The sequence below is a fragment of the Perognathus longimembris genome, chromosome 2, assembly GCF_023159225.1.
Source record: "Perognathus longimembris pacificus isolate PPM17 chromosome 2, ASM2315922v1, whole genome shotgun sequence".
Classification (NCBI taxonomy): Eukaryota; Metazoa; Chordata; class Mammalia; order Rodentia; family Heteromyidae; genus Perognathus; species Perognathus longimembris.
In genome coordinates, this window is record NC_063162.1 from 118,152,318 (window position 1) to 118,174,693 (window position 22,376).

At 34.8% G+C, this 22,376-nt stretch overlaps 1 protein-coding gene across 1 annotated transcript in view; it reads left to right on the top strand.

The window, feature by feature from the left end:
• The window catches only part of Casd1 (CAS1 domain containing 1), a 44,387-nt gene that overhangs the window by 2,894 nt on the left and 19,117 nt on the right, over window positions 1-22,376 (top strand). Inside the window, exons 2-10 of the mRNA XM_048340043.1 lie at window positions 4,591-4,687; window positions 5,558-5,678; window positions 7,656-7,700; window positions 8,617-8,679; window positions 12,417-12,461; window positions 12,885-13,008; window positions 14,715-14,929; window positions 16,944-17,366; window positions 18,427-18,516. Coding sequence (XP_048196000.1) covers window positions 4,591-4,687; window positions 5,558-5,678; window positions 7,656-7,700; window positions 8,617-8,679; window positions 12,417-12,461; window positions 12,885-13,008; window positions 14,715-14,929; window positions 16,944-17,366; window positions 18,427-18,516 — 1,223 coding nt within the window. The remainder of the gene's footprint in view (window positions 1-4,590; window positions 4,688-5,557; window positions 5,679-7,655; window positions 7,701-8,616; window positions 8,680-12,416; window positions 12,462-12,884; window positions 13,009-14,714; window positions 14,930-16,943; window positions 17,367-18,426; window positions 18,517-22,376) is intronic.

Consider the following 22,376-nt stretch of genomic DNA (forward strand, 5'->3'; position numbering starts at 1 on the left):
TAGATGGTGACTGAGCTAGGATCCAGTTGGTAAGCCTCTTGCCATTGTGGTATGGTCTGCCTTTCTCATCAATTATTAGGTAGTGGGGGATATATGAAAGATGAAGTAAGAAAGCAATTTCAAGGGAGAGGGTCAGGGTTAAACAATTTACAGATACTTTACAGTATCAGCCAACATTTTTCATATTTTTTTAATTCAGCCAAGTGATAATTTTCTAAAAATTGTATGAGTAAAACTTCAAAATCTGACCAAAGCCTCCCTTTCGTTACCTTTGTCTTTATTCTTCCTAAACTCCAAGCTCACAGTCTAAACATGCCCTCCCATTTAAATCTCTCACAGCTATTTTTTTTTCCTGCTTGCAATGACCTATGGTTTTGAAAGGAAGTACAGGTTTTTTTTCAAGGCCTGGTTCAAATGTCACCTCCACAGAAGTAGGAATTAAGAATTCAGTTCTGCAACTGCAGCTTTTATCTACTTACCTTGTTGTATTTTAATAATTGCTGTCTACCCTCTCAACTTAGACTGTGCACCTTCAAGAGTGTCTTCATCTTTAAATTATCAGAGCTTATTAACATACACTAGGAACTCCGTAAATACCCATTGGATAAATAGATTTGCAAAGTCTTTGTTTTCAGTTTTTCTCTCTGTATTTGATTCTTTGTGGATTTAATTGAATGTTCTGTTTTAACTTCAATTTTTGAAAGTACAGGGATTTTTGCTTTTGTTTTTATTTTGTTTTATTTTTTATTTTTTGTTTCTTGGGCATGAACTCAGGGCCTAGGTGCTATTCCTGAGCTGCTTTTACTTCAGGCCAGCAATCAGGCCAGCATTGTACCACTTGAGTCTCACTTCCACTTCTGGCTTTTTTGGTAGTTTATTGGAGAAGCTCTCACAAACTTTCCTGTAAGAACTTCCAACTGTGATCCTCAGATCTCAGCCTTGGAGTAGCTAGGATTACAGACATGAGCCATGTCACCTGATGCAAGTAGAGGAGTTTCTTAATGATTAAAACTATACTTTTTTTTTTCTAAATTTTGCCAGTCTTATAGTCATAAAGCACAAATTTCCCTTAATAGTGTGGTAATAGATTAAAATAATCACTTCAGTACTAAGAGGTCCTTATCTCTTGCCCTAAGGATAAAAATTCCAGTTTGGATGAATTTAAATTTTTAAATAAAATTAATTACAAATGTCTTAATTATTTTTTAAATTGAATTCTTTTCTGTCACTAAGTATATATAGAATGTCAGTGTTAACTATTATTGCATGCTATGGGGGAAAGTAAATTGATAGCCCCCCAAATTAAAGCAAGTAATAGCCACAGGTCACTTAGATTTAGCTATTCTTTGACCATTAGACCTGATCTATATGATTCTGATGTGTCATTCATACTTTGTGTAAAGAGCAAATGGTGTTTTCTTTTTTTTTGGGGGGGGGCTCAAGGCTAGCACTCTGCCACTTGAGCCACAGCGGCACTTCTGGCCATTTTTTATATATGTAATGCTGAGGAATTGAACCCAGAGCTTCCTGTATATGAGGCAAGCACTCTTGCCACTAGGCCATATTCCCAGCCCACTGCAAATGGTGTTTTCTCGCATAGAATTAAATATTACTTGCTGAGGTTTAGGCAAATGAAGTGTTCTATAGAAAATATCGTATACTTTGTGATCTGGTATTTTCATGGTGGTAGTAAAAGCTCACAGCTGCAGTAGGAGGCCCAGCAAAAGGCACACTGTCCCAGAGGTATTGTGTACCAAGGAAAAGGGAAGTTGTAATTCATTGAGAGTATCAAGATATTTTCTTAGTTGCTTCAGGGTTTTCGGGTTTTTGGTTATTTTTGTGTGTGCTTACGTTCCTTGTTGCTAAATAACTTTTTATAACTAAAAAAAAATCATTAATAAAAATCCAAGAGAATGAAGATAGGCATCTAGATAATCTTTGTATTAGAGATAACTCAAGTAGATAATTTAATTCTTTTAGTTGCTTTTTGAAAATTGCCTAGCTTGATTTAATCTGGCCACTTGGTAACTTATGTTGGTTATATTAAAGTATCTATCATAATTATACTAGACACAAATACTACCTGGAGTGTTTCCTTTGATACACTTAGAAAGGATTATATATGCCAGCAGATACTTAAATATATGTGCATTAATATATGGCAGATTTCCATTTTTTTTTTTTTTTTTTTTTGGCCAGTCCTGGGCCTTGGACTCAGGGCCTGAGCACTGTCCCTGGCTTCTTCCCGCTCAAGGCTAGCACTCTGCCACTTGAGCCACAGCGCCGCTTCTGGCCATTTTCTGTATATGTGGTGCTGGGGAATCGAACCTAGGGCCTCGTGTATCCGAGGCAGGCACTCTTGCCACTAGGCTATATCCCCAGCCCCAGATTTCCATTTTTTTTTTTTTTTTTTTTTTTTTTGGCCAGTCCTGGGCCTTGGACTCAGGGCCTGAGCACTGTCCCTGGCTTCTTCCCACTCAAGGCTAGCACTCTGCCACTTGAGCCACAGCGCCACTTCTGGCCGTTTTCTGTATATGTGGTGCTGGGGAATCGAACCTAGGGCCTCGTGTATCCGAGGCAGGCACTCTTGCCACTAGGCTATATCCCCAGCCCCTCAGATTTCCATTTTTAACATCTAGGTTTACATTTAGTTTTTTGATCCGACCCAAGAAAAGAGAACTTGTTTTAGAATGTGGTACTTATACAATTTTCTTTTATAAATCAGGTTAATTTATCTTTATTACTAATTTCATTTTTATTTTGCTGACAACTGTTAAAGCCATTGTGACTGTTTCACTGGTTTAGTTAGTGATTGTTTTACTTGGCTTACAATCTATATTAAACTGTGTCTACTTAACTGATACATGTTCTTGCTTCCAAATAGATACTGTTATGACAGCTAAACTCATAATTTTGGACAAAGATTAAAAACTGTCTCTCTACATTGTAAAATATAGTAAGAACAGTCACAATCAGCTGGCATTCACTAGCAAATTAAGATTTTTTTACCCCCTTGAACAACCAGTGGTCTTCAAAATATTGTGTCTGTGGAATGTTTTGGTTAATGACCACTTCGAGTCTATTTTGCTATGGGATTATGTATGTATATATATTAGCATTATAGCTGTTGCCCACTAGCTGAGCTCCTGAGAGGCAAAATAGAGATCATACTGATAAGGAAAAGACGAATGGTGCATTGACAGCACATTTTCTGGTGGAGGAAAGATGAGTTATTTTAAGATGTTGGTATGATACTTCCTCCTCCACAGAATCATATTGATAACTTATGCAGATGTGTAACAGATCACATAATACCAGACACTGAAGATTGATTAAAGAACATTTCTGTTTAGAGTTTTATTAAAAACAACACATTTAATTACTAAATAAACAGTTGGGGCTGGGAGAAAAGGAACTCCACAAAATTAATAGCTAGTTTTTACAACTCATATTTCCTTAAAAATAGATGTTACTAACTTATAATTGGCTTAATAGATAAGTCAAAATATGTAGAAATGTAGTAGCTATGGAATTTTCATCCTGAGTCTTAAACATTCACTAGAATTTTAATTATATTTTGCTATATATACGGCCATTATTCAAGAATGTTATTGCTGGGGTTCTGTTTTTTGGGAAAAAACTTAATTGTATGTTCCTGTAGTCATTTCTTTGCTTATCCTTGCTTATTTCTGCAGCTTATTTTGTATTTTAGAACTAGAATTCATTTTTAATGGAAGGAATTAAAAACTAATTATACTTAGAGATAGCCCAGAAAAAAGTACATGTAGAATTAGATTATGTAGAATATATATGTGTATATATATGTGTGTATATACATATATATGCATATATATACATGCATATATGTGTACCTCTAAATTACCTTTTTATTCTTTTGGTCATGTATATTGAGCAAATGTACAAAAAAATGGCTGAAGGATGTAGTTACTCTCTCCTAGTTTTATACAGGACAGAGGGGTTTCCTAGCTATAAACCTTTCTATTTAAAACTATGTTTCCAGATATGTAATGTGTTATCTACTAAAATAGAGTAGGAAGTTACTTCCAAGTATTTTCTTTTTAGCTCTTTAACTTTTCTTTCCCAACCAAAAGTAGACGTGATAAACATATAGAAAGGCTGGTTTGAGATTGAACTGATACCTCTGGAAAAAACCCTCAAGTGGAGAAGGGATGTAGCTCAGTGGCCTAACGTTTGTCCTAGCAAGTGCAATGTCCTGGGTTTGATCCCCAGTACCAAAAAAGAAAAGACAACAACAACAACAACCACCAAAAAACCAAAAACTGGAAGGAGAAGAAAAGGCCAAAGCAGCAGAGATAGTATAGAGACTCTTATAGAATAATGTAGAATCCAATAATGGCTCATCCCCTCTTGAGTGTTAATATATTAATATTTACTACAAATGAATGATTTACATATATATTTATTATTAGTTATATATAAGAAGGCATAGGGAATCATAGAAAACTGCACTTTCTTATCTCTAGGACCTTAAATGTAATCAACACACACACACACACACACACACACACAAACAAACATTTATGACACTATGATGTTTTATTGTTACAGGCAATGATTCATGTGAATACCTTCTCTCAAGTGGCAGATTTCTTGGAGAAAAAGTTTGGCAGCCTCACAGTTGTATGATGCATAAATACAAAATCAAGTAAGATTTTTTTTTCATCCCCCCAATTCCCCTCATGGGTCATTATATCTAATGGAGAGACAGTGTTTAAGGAGAATACAGTATTTCCTTCTCTTGATATAGAACCCTCACATGCAGCTTTTTTGCTCACAGCTGACAACTCTTATTACTTGAGTCATGCTTCCAGTTCTGGGTTTTTGGTGGTTAATTGCAAATAAGAATCTCTCAGATTTGTCTGGCTGAGGTGGTTGTGGACTATGATCCTTCATTTTAGCCTCCTGAATACCTAGGATTGTAGATGTGAGCTACTGGTATCTGGTAGTAAGTACTTTTCTTGTGTGGGATACATACTACCCGATTGATTCTGAAAGAAGATTCTTATCCTAATGTATGAAAGAAAGGCCTTTGGCCAGGTAGCTTTTCCTTTTGTAAATGAGAAGGACCATGGCCTATCCCATGAGCAGTGGATACCAACCGTATGGAAGTTGTTCTGAAATAATGGATATAAAGCATTTAGTAAAGTTAAAATGCTTCTTAAACAATGACTGGGGTAACTATGGTTGAGAATTATTTGGCAATAAGTACAGGACTAGTAAGTTAAACCTGACCATCTACTTTCTTTTATTTTTAATTTTGTTTAAATTTATTGCAAGGGTGATGTCATAGGGGTTACAGTCAGATAAATAAGGTAATGAGTACATTTCTTGTCAAACATTGTTATCCTCTCCCTTGTTTTCTTCCACTTTCCCTTTCCCTGTCTTACCCCCCTAAGTTGTAAAGTTCATCTACTTTCAAATTAACATAACTAGACATGTTCTTTCCCCATAAACCATGTGTTTAGAAATGCAAATATGTTGATTTTACTTATTAATGCTTCTTCATTGATTTCAGTGAAGCAAAGAACTGCCTTGTAGATAAACACATTGCATTTATTGGAGATTCCAGAATTCGTCAATTGTTTTATTCTTTTGTAAAAATAATTAATCCCCAGTTCAAAGAAGAAGGAAATAAGGTAAAATTCATTTACTTCCTTCTCTTAGATGTTGTTTTAGAAGTTAAATAGTTTTAGAAGGAATGTGCTTCTCTGGAATACCAGTAGAAGCTGTAAAAGTTTTACTTTGACTTTTAGACAACCAGAGAAAAGAAGGGTGGTTTGTTGTAATAGTGAATATTAGAAAAAGAAGTGGAGGTGAAGGTATTATCAAGCTTGTAGGTAACTTTAATGTTTTCAAGAATAATTTACACAAATACCTTGAGACAACAAAGGAAATGTATTTCTATCCTCTTGTTAATATCTTGGCACATTTTCTTTTAGTCTCCTTTTTAAAAATAACATACTTGTGATCTTTACCACATGTAATTTTATATCTGGCTTTTCCCCCACCACTTATCATAATTCACCATATTATTATATAATCAGCTTAAGTATCTTTTTAATGGCAGATATTGAGTGGATATAATGTAATTTATGTAATCTTCTCAAAATTTTAGTTTTTAGTACTAAAAAATTTTTTTGCAACAAAAGAAGGGATGCTGTACTCATTTCTTTGTGAAAACTTTGCTTTTTAAATTTTTTGAATGGAATTTCTGCAATACTGAGTTTAAGATAAAGATATTAAAATTGATTATCTTGCCAGATTGTTTCAGTTTATATTCTTAATTAGCAATATATACTGACACCTACTATGGTAGAAATATATGCTGCCACTTTTCTGGTTCTGCGTGATCAGTCTTTCTGTTGTTTTCTGGACTGTTTCTCATTTTTTTTTTTTTTTTTTTTGGCCAGTCCTGGGCCTTGGACTCAGGGCCTGAGCACTGTCCCTGGCTTCTTCCCGCTCAAGGCTAGCACTCTGCCACTTGAGCCACAGCGCCGCTTCTGGCCGTTTTCTGTATATGTGGTGCTGGGGAATCGACCTAGGGCCTTGTGTATCCGAGGCAGGCACTCTTGCCACTAGGCTATATCCCCAGCCCTGTTTCTCATTTTTAAAATGTACTTTTCTTTGTAACAAATCCTGGTAAAACTGATAAGGATTATCATTCTGAGAATTAATATAACCTCAATAGATTTTAAGTGATCATCTTTTAATACCTGTCTTCAAACAGCTTTTGATTAGAAGTAGGACCTGAAAGGGGCATAAAATAAAGTAAAAGACAGTTCAGAGTTGTAGGAAGAGTAGCTCATGAATCTATAATACAAATTTGCCTATATGGATCAACCTGGCCTTTGGTAAGTACTGAAAAATGAGGAGCTTCATGGCTAAGTAGCAATTCACATGGTGAAGATAATGAATCCTTAATCCTTAGTGACTCTTCCTGTTAAGAGTAATGAGAACAATGAAGTCAGCTATTTGTAGACTTTTGTAAGTGTAAATGTGTTTTCCATTAGTGTTTATGTACACAAAAATTAATGAAAATATTTCCACCTTAGCTTTAGGAACAGCACTAGCTTCTTATTGCCCAGTTCTGCTTCTTTGTATTCAGAGTTTCTAATTCTGAATTTTTTTTTTTTTTTTTTGCCAGTCCTGGAGCTTGGACTCAGGGCCTGAGCACTGTCCCTGGCTTCTTTTTGCTCAAGGCTAGCACTCTGCCACTTGAGCCATAGCGCCACTTCTGGCCATATTCTATATATATGGTGCTGGGGAATCGAACCTAGGGCTTCATGTATATGAGGCAAGCACTCTTGCTACTAGGCCATATTCCCAGCCCTCTGAAACTATTTCTATTCTTTGTTTTTGTTTTGACAGTGCTTACCACCACATCCATCCAAGTTTCATCTTTGAACCATATATATTAATATGTTAAAATCATATGTAAAGAACTAGAGTTGATGTTTTAGTATACTATCTAGTTTTTCCCCCCTCTTTCAGATTGAGTGTATTAATAATAGATTTTGGTGCATAAAAATAAAGAACAGCTAAAGGGAAACTTGCATGTTTCTGTACATACGCATACATATACAAACTTTCATGTGTTGTCTCTATTATGGCAGCATGAAAACATTCCTTTTGAAGATAAGATGGCATCACTTAAAGTGGTAAGTTCACATACTAATAAGAAGTATAATATTGATACTATTATTCATTAATAAGTTTATATTCAGCTACCACTTTGTATTTACTAAGTAGTTATCAGTGTGATCTTGAGAACAGATACAGACAGAAAAACAGTGGAATACATGTTTATGAAAGTTGTTTTATGTAATAAAGTAGAATATTTGGTTAAACATTTATCCAGGAAAAAAATCTTGTGTAATAATTTGAAATCTGTTGGTCCAGGACTAGTAAGTATAAAAGAATATACGCAAATTTGCAGAATTCCCAGTCATCATGAGAATTCAGTAGTTATCAGGACAGAAATGTTCTTGATCTAATGGAAGTTTCGGGTCATTACCTACATGCAAGTCTAAGTGAGATAAGAAAAGCAGTGAACAAAAGTCCTGTTCCATAGGAATGTACACAGCAGAGCAACATCATTTCTCTGAAGAGGCTCAGTGATAAAATAGATGAGCTGAGTGCAGTGGAAGAGTCCACAAGCATTGTGGACAGAGGGAGCCATGTGTATCAGACTCTCTGAAGATGGAAAGCATGGAACATCAGGAGCTGAATGAGGACCAAAGAAGTTTGTAGAGAGCAAAGGCAGAAGTAGCACAAGCCAGGTCAGAGAGACAGGTGAAACACTCACATTCTCCACCTTCTTAACAAATTAAAGTGTTTTGGGATTTTATTCTGAGCATTCATAAAAGGGATATGAAAAGATGAGATTTAAATTTTTAAGAAAATATCCAGGCTAACTATGGAGAGTAGAGGAGATGAAAGAACATAGGAACTATTATGAGACATCTCAAATTAAGATGGGAGATGATAATGTCCTTTGTGAGAGATTTAATATTTGTTTAAGTGGTGGAAATAAGAATATTGTTTACTTTTTTATTTTTAACATTTCTCTTTCAGGATTTTCTATGGCATCCAGAAGTTAATGGTTCTATGAAACAGTGTATCAAGGTGTGGACTGAGGTCTGTATTTGAAAACAGGTCTGTTTTTGAGGAACCAAATTTAGAAATCTTTCAAGCAAGTATTGTTTTGATCTTTACTTGCCTATTCCAGTCTATACTCACCTTCTTTAGAGCAATTAAGCTTTTCTAGCACTTCACTGACAAGGTGTTGACCTAGTAGCTCTGCCTTATTAGCACCAGGTAGACTCTGCTCACACTAGACTTTCCAGATGTTAAAATTGTCTGTTCCTGCTATACCTTAGCTAATTCAAACCTAAGTTATCAAGCTAGGTGTGGTAGGGTATGTCTGTCATCTGAGCACTTGAGAGGCTGAAGCAAGCAAATTGTAGATTATGAATGATATTTTAAACTGTATTTATTTTAACCTGATTTTTGTCTACCTTTCAATATCTCAAAGTTTATTTCCTAAAAATAAGGACATTGATTTATGTCATTTTTAGGGCATTTGAGAGAGAATGAAAATTTTACAAATATGGTGGAATAGTGGGAGTAAATTGGGTGAAACTATGAGGAAACTGGCAATTTAGATTTAATTCTGTAAGTGAATGGAAGTCATTAAGAAGTTAGCTCCTTCGGTAGACTGGGGAAGTCTTGGTATGGATTAAAGTGATATTTGAAATTATTTGAATGGAAGAAATTTAATAGAAAAGTTAGAGATTAAAGAGACTTCATTACTGCGAAGACTCTGAGAAGTAGAAGTAGAAAGGGGTAGGAAGAAAACTAAGAGAGGAAAAACTGTAATATCACATACCAGAGAATGAGGGAAATTTAAAAGGTAATAAGAATTTTACTTCAAGAAGATAAGGTAGAATGAAACTAAGGGGCTTGCCAATTCAAGGTTCATTAGTAGGCTGTAAAAAATGGTTTAAATAGATAGTGAAGTTCAGATTATCTTGTTAAATTGAGGCATGGATGTGAGATATTAGCAGACTGAGGACAGAATGCTTTTTAAAGTAATCTGTTTCTAAGGGTGTGAGGGGACGGCTTATAAAACTGTTAGATTGCCTGTAATCTTAGCTACTTGGAGAGTGCACATTGTGAGGACCATTCTTCAAGTCCAGCCTAAGCAAAAAGTTATTTAGAACTCAGCTACTGGAAGACATAAGTATGAGGATTGTGGTCTGAACAAAAAGTAACAAAAGAAAAGAGGGGCTGGGTGCATGGCTCAAGTGGCAGAGTGCTTGCAGATAGCAGATTGGAGGCCTTGAATGTCTGAATTCAAGTTCTAGTTCTGACATAAATAAATAAAAGAAGGGCAGAATTTTTTTGTTTTGAGAATAAGGATGATTTAACATGTTAAGGGAAGGAAGGAGAGGAGAGAAGCAGTACAAAAGTGATACTGTCAGAGGAGAAAATGGATCACAGTTGCAGAAGTGAAAAGAAGAAAGAATTTGGAAGAGACAGGGAGACTTATTTGTTTATGCCCTTGTGAAAAGAATGTGGAGGTGGAGTTATAAGAGTAGAAGCAGGGCTGGGGATATAGCCTAGTGGCAAGAGTGCCTGTCTCGGATACATGAGGCCCTAGGTTCGATTCCCCAGCACCACATATACAGAAAACGGCCAGAAGCGGCGCTGTGGCTCAAGTGGCAGAGTGCTAGCCTTGAGCGGGAAGAAGCCAGGGACAGTGCTCAGGCCCTGAGTCCAAGGCCCAGGACTGGCCAAAAAAAAAAAAAAAGAGTAGAAGCAAGAAGGAAGAGCATTCACACATTTTCTCTTGGAACTTGAGAATTAAAACTTTGTGCTGAGGAGAAGGAATACAACCACAGCCCATGTAAAGAAGATGAAGAGAGAAAGGGGGCTGTTTTTGGATGAGGACAAAGGAAAGAAATTCTGCAATGTAAAGCATGCTAAACTGGAAATAGTTTTGGGTGACACTGAACATTTATTTATAATGGGAATGTAGCAGTTGTTTTGATTTATATGGTTTTAAAATAAAATTTCTTGCTTATTTGTTTCTTATGAGCATTGTAATATCAGATCTTTGATGGCATAGAAAGTGCAGTGACTCTAAAGTTAGACAAATGAAGTTATGAGTGATCCTGATAGAATTCCAGTAGTTCTGAAGGTGGTTTTGTTGTTGTTGTTGTCGGTGGTGGTGGGTTTTTTTCGGTCGATCATGGGGCTTGAACTCTGGCCCTGGATGTTGTCCCTAAGCTCTTCAGCTCAAGGCCAGTGTTATACCATTTTGAGCCACTGTGCCACATCCAGTTTTCTGATGGTTAATTGGACTTTCCTGCCCAGACTGGCTTTGAACTGCGAATCTCAGAGCTCAGTCTCCTGAGTAGCTAGGATAATAGGCATGAGCCACCAGGGCCTGGCTCTGAAGGTGTATTATAGTATACATTCACCATCTTCCTTGGTAACTTATGGGGAGGTAAGAATCTATATTGAAATAGCTTAAGAGAAAGAATTTAGTAAACTACTCGTTACTGTGTAATTATCATAATATACATATATACTATCATACTAACAATACATACAATGTTATAAAATAGTACAAATTACAGTTAGTGAGGATTTCCAAGTGTTTTTTTTTTCTTCTGCTTGTGCTCTTTGATAATTATCAGTTAAGTTAGATTTCCCAAAAGATTTTGTTTCCTTAGGGAGCTGACCTTGGGTTTTATTTAATACTTATACCTTATACCCTGTAGGTATCCATGAATACCTCTTAATTAACTGACATCCTACACTAGAGCTTTTACTTAAAGCAGTTTGTTCACATTTCAGAATACTGTTGTTTTGTTAAAACTAAGAATTTTTTCCCTAAGAAGAGCAAAAGAATAATCATGTGTGCATTATATTATACAATATAGCCACATAGTCATGTCAGTGAATCTTAGACATTGCATGTCTAAAATCTTTTATTATTTATTTATTGTCAAAGTGATGTACAGAGAAGTACAATTTTATACGTAAGGCAGTGAGTACATTTCTTATTAAACTTGTTACCTCCTCCTTCAATTTTCTCCCTCCTTCCCCCCTTCCCATTTTCCTCCCCCTCCATGAGTTGTACAGTTGGATTATGGAGTATAGTTTTGTAAGTATTGCTGTTGCATTGGTTCGCCTTTTACCCTTTGTCTTTCCATTTTGATGTTCCCCTTCCCTTCCCTAGTTCTAATAAACATATATACAATACCCAGGGTACTGAAATCAGTAACAGTGGCATCAGGGGTAAAACCCTGGGGAAGAAAGACAAAAGAAAGTGGCATAATTTCAGATGGTACATTGAAAATAGCGACAATGGTAAACCACTTATTTCCATAACTTGTAGTTCATTTCGCTTAGCATCATCTTATGTGTTCATATGTACATAGCTATTGAGCTATTGTGATCTTCTGCTAGGACTATCCTAGACATATACTAATTATTACCAAGGAAGGAAACCATAGAATTTGTGTTTTGAGTCTGTCTCATTCACTTACTATAATTTTTTCCAAGTCCTTCCATTTCCTTACGAATGGGGCAGTCTCATTATTTCTGATAGAGGCATTGAATTCCATTGTGTATATGTACCACATTTTCTTGATCCATTCATCTACTCAGCAGCATCTGGGCAGCACATTTTGCCAGTGCTAAAATATGGAACCAACTTAAAATCTTATTGTAACTGGAACAGAACCCAGTAGGGACTTCTAGCAACTTAAGATGCACTTAGAAGAAGCAGAGCTTGTATTTTAAGGCATAAGCAGAGGAAGTAATTGGTGTTTAGTACATTTACAAAGGTTTTCTTCTTATAGGGTTCTGTTGCAAAGCCCCATGTGATTGTAGCAGGAGCAGCTACAGTAAGTGCTCTTTTTGTTCTAACCTAATAATCTGTGTTTCACACCTAAGGACATGTAAAGAAAAAAAGTAATTTATGTAAAATGGAATACTCGGCTGTGTTTATATTTTAATTCCTATTCAAATCAACCAGACTGGGAAATTTTATTAAAAGATTTGAATGAATTTAGTAAATATAGTGTTAAAGCTTGATATTATTATATCTAGAATTATTCTTGGCTAATATAAATTGAAAATCACATTTTATAACAGTTTCCTTATAACTGTCTTCATATAGTTAATGAAATAATTTGACCAAATGTTATTTAATAGTAACTAAAATGGGAATTACAATAAAATAATAATCCTTATTATAATAGGTAAATTATATACTTGAAAGGCCCTGTGCTTAAATACTGAATTAATGTCTAATTTTTACTTCTTAGTGGTCCATCAAGATTCATAATGGTAGCAGTGAAGCACTTTCTCAGTATAAAATGAACATTACCTCCATAGCACCACTTTTGGAAAAATTGGCTAAGACCAGTGATGTTTATTGGGTCTTACAAGGTAAGAAAGGAGTAATGGAAGTGTCATTTTGTATACATCTTAAGGAGTTGTTTTTTATTATATCTTGTTTCAGGAGATGGAATTAACTGCTTTATGAGAACAAATTTTGAAGTAAGGTTTGCAAGATTAGAATAAACTAGATTTTGCTGTTAAACTTTTAGGAGCAGACTAATAAACATAATAAGTATAAAATAAATTTTAAAAATCCTCCAAGGAAACTGAGCAGGCAGAATGACTGCAGAAAGAGGAATCCTAAAGGCAAATAACATGTTCACTTGTGATTCTTTTTAACAAAGTATATTTATTGTGGTTGGAAAATACAGAGAAAATTATTAATAATGTTCATCTTAGAATCACTAGAAGTAAATATTCTTTTGAATTCACAGTGCATTTAAATTAATACCAGATAATTTATACTTGGTAATGAAATTCTTCAAGAGAAAGCAGACATTAGGTCAGGAATTTATTCAATTTCCATTTGTAATTCCTAACACAATATAAAATGCCTTGGATGTTTTAACAATTCAAGTTGTTCGTCAGAAACTCTTAAGATTATTTCCAAGTTGGATATCAAGGTAAACGAAATAAGAAAGTATACTGATAACCTCTTTCTCAATTCCTGTTTTATTTACAGACTCACTGTTAATCTTTTTCTTACTAAAATGAGAAAAAGTAAATTTGTATTGCTTGTAATAAATGATGGAATAGACAGACCTCGATCCTTAGTATTACATCTGAATTGTGACACCAAAGTTTACAAAAGTAATCAGTAACAGGAGAGAAAAAAACTGGCTATTATTCTTTATTAGTCAGCCTTCCAAAATCCAATTTTAATTTCTTGTTTTCAGTATCCAAAATTTAAAACTCTTTTATTTTTCTTGTCAAACTGATGTACAGCGGTTACAGTTTCATACGTTAGGCATTGGACACATTTCTTTTTTTTTTTTTTTGGCCAGTCCTGGGGCTTGGACTCAGGGCCTGAGCACTGTCCCTGGCTTCTTTTTGCTCAAGGCTAGCACTCTGCCCCTTGAGACACAGCGCCACTTCTGGCCATTTTCTGTATATGTGGTGCTGGGGAATCGAACCCAGGGCCTCATGTATACAAGGCAAGCACTCTTGCCACTAGGCCATATCCCCAGCCCCTGGATACATTTCTTGTACTGTTTGTTTCCTCCTCCCTCATTCCCCCCTCCCCCTTTCACTCTCCCCCCATGAGCTGTTCAGTTGGTTTACACCAAACAGTTTTACAAGTATTGCTTTTGTAGTTGTTGGTCTTTTTATCCTGTGTCTCTCGATTTTGGTATTCCCTTTCACTTTCCTAGTTCTAATACCAGTATACACAGTTTCCAATGTACTCAGATAAGATACAGTGATAGTGCAGGTACAACCACAAAATTTAAAACTCTTAAGACATATTGGAACATAAAAATGTCTCCCCAAATCTGTGTATGTAAAGAAGAGATAAAAGTTTCTTAAATTTGAGGAAGCTGTTAGTTGACTCAAAATTTGAATATAAACAAGAAAATCTATGGCCAGCTTTATGCAAATCTACTGGCCAGCTGGCCAGTAAACCATGCAAAAAATTAATAGTTAGGTCCTTGGTATCAGCTGGACATTATGAACAAAGTATAGAATGTAGATCAGCTAACTTGCATGATTAATAAGGATTTTTAAAATTTGCTTTTAAAAATGTGTTTCATACACAGATCCTGTTTATGAAGATCTATTAAGTGAAAATAGGAAAATGATCACTAATGAGAAAATAGATGCCTACAATGAAGCTGCAGTCAGTATTTTGAATAGTAGCACCAGAAATTCAAAGTCAAATGTTAAGATGTTCAGCGTTTCCAAATTAATTGCTCAAGAAACAATTATGGAATCTTTGGATGGCTTACATCTTCCTGAATCAAGTAGAGAGACGGTAAGAGTATGTTTATCAGTAGATAGAGGCTATGATTTTTATTGGTTATAGACTAACATGATTATAAATAGTATATTTTAAATTGTGTCTAACTTACTCATAGTCTAAGGATATATCTGGACATATTTTGGTTTTTAATTATCTAGCTGGCCATATAAAGAAGTGAGAGTTTAGGATTGGGGATGTGACTTAGTGGTGGAGTGATTGCCTAGCATGCATGAAGCTCTGGGTTCAATTCCTCAGTACCACATAAACAGAAAAGGCCAGAAGTGGTGCTGTGGCTCAAGTGGTAGAGTGCTAGCCTTGAGAAAAGAAGCTCAGGGATAGTACCCATGCCCTGAGTTCAAGCCCCAGGATTGGCAAAAATAAATTAATTAATTAAATTAAAAGAAAAGAAATGAGAGTTTAGTATATTTAAAAGTTGAAGGTGTGGAAAGGAAAGAAATTAAACTTTGTTTATTGAGTTCTAATTACTGTTAGTATATCTTATGTGAAATCTGGAAGTTCCAGCAGAGTCTGGTGGCTTACACCTATAATACTAGCAATCTTCAAGAGGCTAACACCAGGAGGACTGCATTCTAGGCCAGCCTAGGCAACAAACCTGGCCTGAAAAGAACAAAAGCGAAAAGGAGTGGAGGTGTGGCTCCACAGTAGAGCACATGCCAAGCAAGCATGAAGGCCAGGGTCAAACCCTAGTACTGCAGAAACAAAGGAAAAAAGCCTGTAAGTTTCCTAGCGTATTCATTTGGAAGTACTTTATGCTATCCTTGCCTTAAGCCTTATGTTTATAAAATTAAACTTCAGAAAAGAGCACACATTTGATACAGAATACATATTAAATTCAATCCATGTTGAATGGTAAGTGTGAAAGAGAATTTCACAGTCACAACTTTCACAAATAGTAGAATGGATAGTTCCTTTTTTCTTTTTCTTTTAGAAAGCAACGGTTCTTAACCTTTTATGAGGCTCTCATGAACCCTTTGAATACCTGATTTAAGGATAAAAAGCCAAATGACTCCAAAAGCAATACTTACAAAACCATTTGGTGTAAACCAACTGAACAACTCATGGGGGAAGAGGGAAAGGGGGAAGAGGAAGAGGGGGAAATGAGGGAGGAGGTAACAAATTGTACAAGAAATGTACCCACTGCCTTACATATGAAACTGTAGCCCCTCTGTACATCACTTTGACAATAAAAAGCAGAGGTTCTTTATTCTCCTTCAGAAAAACATACAAATATTGTTTGCTGAGAATTAAGAATTTTGCTGTGGCAGTTATTTTATATATATATTTTTTCACATCTACAAACTGGGACCCTATAGTCTGGTATCTTCTGTTTTGAATTTCTGCTGATTCAAACTCTGTAGTCCTTGACATCTGTATTTATTTTGTTTCAATCTTGGAGTTTAAACTGAAGGTCTATCCTTGAGCTGTTTTTGCTCATAACTGGTGCTCTGCCACTTGACCCACAACTCACTTCCAGCACTTTTTTTAGGGTGGTTAGTTGGATATAAGAATCTCATGGATTTTCCTCCCCTGACTGGCTTTGAATCACTATGCTCACATCTCTTCCTCCTGAGCAGCTAGAATTACAGGTGTGAGCCACCAGTGCCTAGCATGTCAGTTTTTTGTTTTTGTTTTTAAACCAAAGGTCACGATTAATTAGTAGCTATGAAATCCATGTGATTTTGTGTGGCATTTTCCCCCCTTCTGGTTATTTTTATTTCCGTGAAGAATGAAACCATAGAGTACATTCCAAATAGAAAGGAAAAATGTTGTTTCCTGTAAATATTTCCTGGGTCACATTATAAACAAATTTATTATGAATCATAACCAGAAGTTTGAAACACCCTGAACTAGCTATTACAGATTGAAGGAATACTATTATGTGTGCATGAGTGCTTGAAATATGGTTGTAGCAGTGTTAAAAACTTAAAAATATTCACAGGAGAAAAATCAAATGTGAAATACATCACTGACAAGATAATAACCAAATAACTTGATTTGTTCACAGAGTGCCATGATTCTTATGAATGTGTATTGCAATAAGATTTTGAAGCCTGTAGATGGTTCCTGTTGTCAACCTCAGCCTCCTCTTACTCTCATACAGAAGCTAGCTGCTTGTTTTTTCACATTATCTATTATTGGATATTTGATTTTTTACATTATTCATCGTAATGCTCATCGGAAGAATAAGCCTTGTACTGATTTGGAAAGTGGAGAGGAAAAGAAAAATATTATCACTACCCCTGTGTCTCCATTAGAAATACTTTTACAGTCTTTCTGCAAACTTGGCCTAATTATGGCTTATTTCTATATGTGCGACCGTGCAAATTTGTTTATGAAGGAAAACAAATTTTATACTCATTCATCTTTCTTTATTCCCATTATCTATATCTTGGTATTGGGAATATTTTACAATGAAAATACAAAAGAGGTAAGAATTGATTTTTATTATACCTCATGTTATCCATCTGCTCTCATTATAAAATCTAAGTTAAATATCATTTAGTATGCCAGAATAAACAAACATGTATACAGATGAAGGCTAAGGAATTTCACTTACTGAATTCTTATTTTTTTCAGTTTTAGAAATCATCCTGATGTAGTTGTACAAAGGTTTTAATTCAACATCATAGTTTATGAGTATAGTATATCTTGATCATTGTCATACCTATTCTATTATCCTCTCCCATTAACTACTGTTTTTCAAAATAATTTGGAGGAAATTCAGAGAGTCAAGCAAAAGGTTGTTAAAAAATTGGAAAGTTGAAACTCTTCTGATGTTAGTACTCAATCTTCACATGCTAGGTACTATAGTCTCACCTGTATATACAGGTATATATGTAATTAAATATATAGTTATATATAAATATATATAATTCCTATATGCACAAACGTGTTATATTTATCTGCTAGGCAGATCTTTTCCCAAAAATTGGAATGTAAATAATGATGCCATGACTACTCATGATATTCTGAATTTTTTAATTCAGAATTGCTGTCATTGCTCAGAATATTAGCATAATGTTTTTACAAAGTGTGACTTAATTTGAATTAAGTTCTGTTGGCAGAAGTAATTTTCAGATGAGGATGATTAATCTGTTCTTCTCCAATAAAAGCATACTAGGGAAAATAGAATAATAGAGCTTTATTCTCTCAATAAATTATGAGAATTGTAAAATATTTTTTAACTCTGGAATTCTAAAATTTTCTTATCAAATATCATTTTTAATCTATAAATACATCTGTCATAGTTTAAATGTCATTTTAATATAAAACTGAAAATCAACTGAATTCTTCAAAACTCCTGTAGTTTACATTTTTCAAATTATATTAAAAATAGCTTAACTGCATGTTTTAACATGAATAAAAGGTTTTTAACTCCCCCACCAAGAGTCTTATAGAAGCATTAGTTTTGATATATTATAATAATATATAATCTGAAGAATTACTTCTTGGTGAATCTTTAAACAGATTTTGGTTCCTTTATGCAGACTAAAGTATTAAATAGAGAACAAACAGATGAATGGAAAGGCTGGATGCAACTTGTGATTTTAATTTATCATATCTCTGGAGCAAGTACAGTAAGTATTTTGAATTTAAGTTCAGAAGATACAAGTCACTTTACTCTTTGTTTAAGGACATTTTTTTTCTTTTTGTCTTTTATGTTCTCTGTTGTTCAGAGAGCCTTCTGATTTCCCACCTAATCATTTTACCTTTTCATTCTTCTCCTGACTTTATGAAACTATAACTTTAAAAGTAAAATGAGTTTTGCTCAAGAAGATAAGGAAACAATTCATTTGTATTGACTTATCTTTAATGCTAGCATAATAGAAGGAACTGAAGGGCTCTTTATTTGATGCCATATTCCTAAGCACTGCTTCTTGTATGCAGTGGAAGACTCTTTGGTGACGCATTGCCCTTTGTACCTGGATGAGTCCCTTTTCTTCTTGATCTGTAGCTACCTTGGATATGGCAGGGTTAGAAGAAAATATATTCATTCTTAATTGTAACATCTTGCTACAGTGCATTAAAAAGTTTTGTAGGTGAGCCTAACAACTTTTTACCTAGGCTTTTATAGTGAAGGTTCAGACTAACTGATGAAGACATTTTTATAAAAAATTTAAGGGGCTGGGAATGTGGCTTAGTGGTAGAGTGCTTGCATACTATGCATGAAGCCCTGAGTTAATTCCTCAGCATCACATAAACAGAAAAAGCTGGAAGTGGTGCTGTGGTTCGAGTGGTAGAGTGCTAGCCTTGAGCAAAAAGAAGCCAGGGGCAGTGCTCAGGCCCTGAGTCCCAAGCCCCAGGACTGGCAAAAAGAAAAAAAAAATTAAGTAAGAAACTTACTTGTAATTTGGGACCCCCAAACTGATTGATTCTTTTATTTGTGAATATAAAATACATGACCATGACTTCTCATAAACAGTATTTGAATCAGTGCTAAACAGACATAAGAAAGAAGCGATCAGAAAAGAATGTTTTAGAATTACATAGCACCCTGGGGCTGGGAATATGGCCTTGTGGTAGAGTGCTTGCCTCACATACATGAAGCCCTGGGTTTGATTCCTCAGCACCACATACATAGAAAAAGCCAGAAGTGACGCTGTAACTCAAGTGGTAGAGTGCTAGCCTTGAGCAAAAAGAAGCCAGGGACAGTGTTCAGGTTCTGAGTTCAAGGCCCAGGACTGGCAAAAAAGAAAAAATACATAGCAGTATAGCATTAGGAAGGTAAATAATTTATTACTGCTTTTTCACATATGTAAAAATTGGAAAACAGTATTATATCTTGTTGTCTCTTATTTCCAGAAGTTGATGATTTTTATGGATGATTTGAAGGATAGAAGGCAATGGAATGACATGTACTTTTTTTTTTTTTTTTTGGCCAGTCCTGGGCCTTGGACTCAGGGCCTGAGCACTGTCCCTGGCTTCTTCCCGCTCAAGGCTAGCACTCTGCCACTTGAGCCACAGCGCCGCTTCTGGCCGTTTTCTGTATATGTGGTGCTGGGGAATCGAACCTAGGGCCTCGTGTATCCGAGGCAGGCACTCTTGCCACTAGGCTATATCCCCAGCCCGACATGTACTTTTTTATTGAAATTATATGACTATAGTATATATTATATTACATATACATATACATATACACACATATATATATATATGCTTGTGGCAACAATAAGTTCCTAGGAATACTGAAGCTGTGAATTTGAGCTGGAGCTAAGGAATTTGAATAGTTATTGTTGAGCTAAGACAGTAAAAGATACCTGAAGCAAGGAGAGATGGAGACAACAAGACTTACTTTATAAGCCTACTTAGAAATTATATAATGAATTCAAATTCTCTGAAATGTAACTAGAGATGAATGCTGAATTAGAGAAATACTGCTGACATGAATAAAGACTGAGTTAATTTGGGGGGAAACGTGTTTTGTTTTAAGAAAATACCATGTAGAGACATAATTAATTGATGACATATTACAGGGTGATATTTCTATTAAAAAAATAGAAAGAATTCATGGAAGATTAAGTTTCTCAACTCAATGATTCCAGATAGAATTTAGATAATAAAAGGATGAAGACAGTTTGGCATTCTATTATAATCAAAAACCTAATATTCTAATACATCTTCTTAGATTACCTCCCAATTCATTCTAATTTACAAAAAAAGAAAAAAATACCCTGCTCTGGAAGAACATACTTTTCATTAGCAGATCATTTTTAATGATTAATTAACATATCACTCTTATGCTGTTATATCACATTTTGTCATTAAAAATTACCTGTGTGTACGTTGACAAACATTGTTAGTACTGTTTACAATATATTTTGGGACTTTGTTCCTGAATAATTGGGAGACTAATCTCATTAAAAATTTTAACTGCCACGATATTTAAAAATTTTATTTTATTGCCAAGGTGATGTACAGAGGGGTTACAATTACATATATAAGATAGTAAGTACATTTCTTGTCATACTTATTACCCCCTTTCTGCCATGATTATTTTAATTACCTTATTGTCATGTTTTGAATAAAATATATCAAACTTCATGCCATGTTTCATGACAAAAGAAAAACTATGTTAAAATTTTCAGAGCACTATTAAAGTAAACCAGATGGCCTAGCAGATTGGGATTGTTGGTATATTTTCCTTTAAAATAAAATTTACTTATCAAATATGTACTACATTTAAAATGCTGTGAACTTAATATAGAGCGAGCTACTTGCTTGGTATTTGTAATTTTGTTTTCCACTGTATTGTGCATGTTTGTTTTTTCCTCTGAGAGTTTCATTAAGAAATCTGACTGAAAGAATGGAAAGTTCTGAGAGAAAATTGGGGAACTAGAAAAAAAAAATAGAACCAGTCAGTCTATCTCTTTAATCTTTTGTATTTTGATTTCAAATAGATCTTAAATATATAGAAACATACACACATATATATATGTACAAAATTAAATTTTGTTTTGGTATTTGATGAAAGATGAAAAGAAAACCCATTTAGATTGAGACTGAAGAACAACTAAATGTAATGTGTTACTCTTGATTTGTGGCCCCTAGATTTAATTTTTTTTTCAGTGCTGGAAACTGAGCCTAGGAATATGCACATTTTAGCTATACCACAGTGCTATATCTTAGCCTTTGTTGAGAGTCTCAAAAGCTTACCTTGCACTTGAGATCCTCCTATTTTCCACCTCCAAAGTTCTGGGATTATAGGTATATATGACCATAGTAGATAGAATTTTTTTCATTGTGTAGAAGAAAAATCAGAGACATTTAAAGATGCGTTCTAGAGTAGATGCACTGTTTTCATATTAACTCTCTTGGGTATGATGATGATACTGTGGTCATGTAAGAAGCCACCTTTCTTTCGACTAGTACCATGTTTAAGTACCTAGGAGTGCCGTCACTTGCTCTACAACACTTAATGTTTTTCAGCATAGCTTGGCATTTTGGCTTTTGTTGTGGTTTAAAATATATTATAGTAAAACTTTCAGAGAAATAGTACCTGAAATTTATAGTAGGCCAGTATTGGTAGGATCTTGAAATTGTTAAAATAGTATATTTAATTCAGTTTAAGTGAATTGTATTTGCTATTTAAATATAATTACCAGATTTCTCAGCTCAAGTCTCCAAGGAACTTGAGAGCATGTTTTATGGAAAGTGGTTAGTGGTTGAAGTAATTGGGAATGGTCAACATAGGTTTGACATTTGTGTCAGATACTTGCATGCAGATCAGATGTCAGAAAGATTACTTAATATAGATCTATAGCTACACTCTGTTATAGTAATCTGTAGCTACATAGAGCTCTTGAGCATTTCAAATGTAGCTAGTCAGAACTGAGATGTGTGGACTACATCTCAGGTTAAGTAGAGTTAATTATAATAAACTAATGCTAAGTTTAAAAAACTTCATATAGAAAAGAAAGTAGACTATCCACTGTACTTA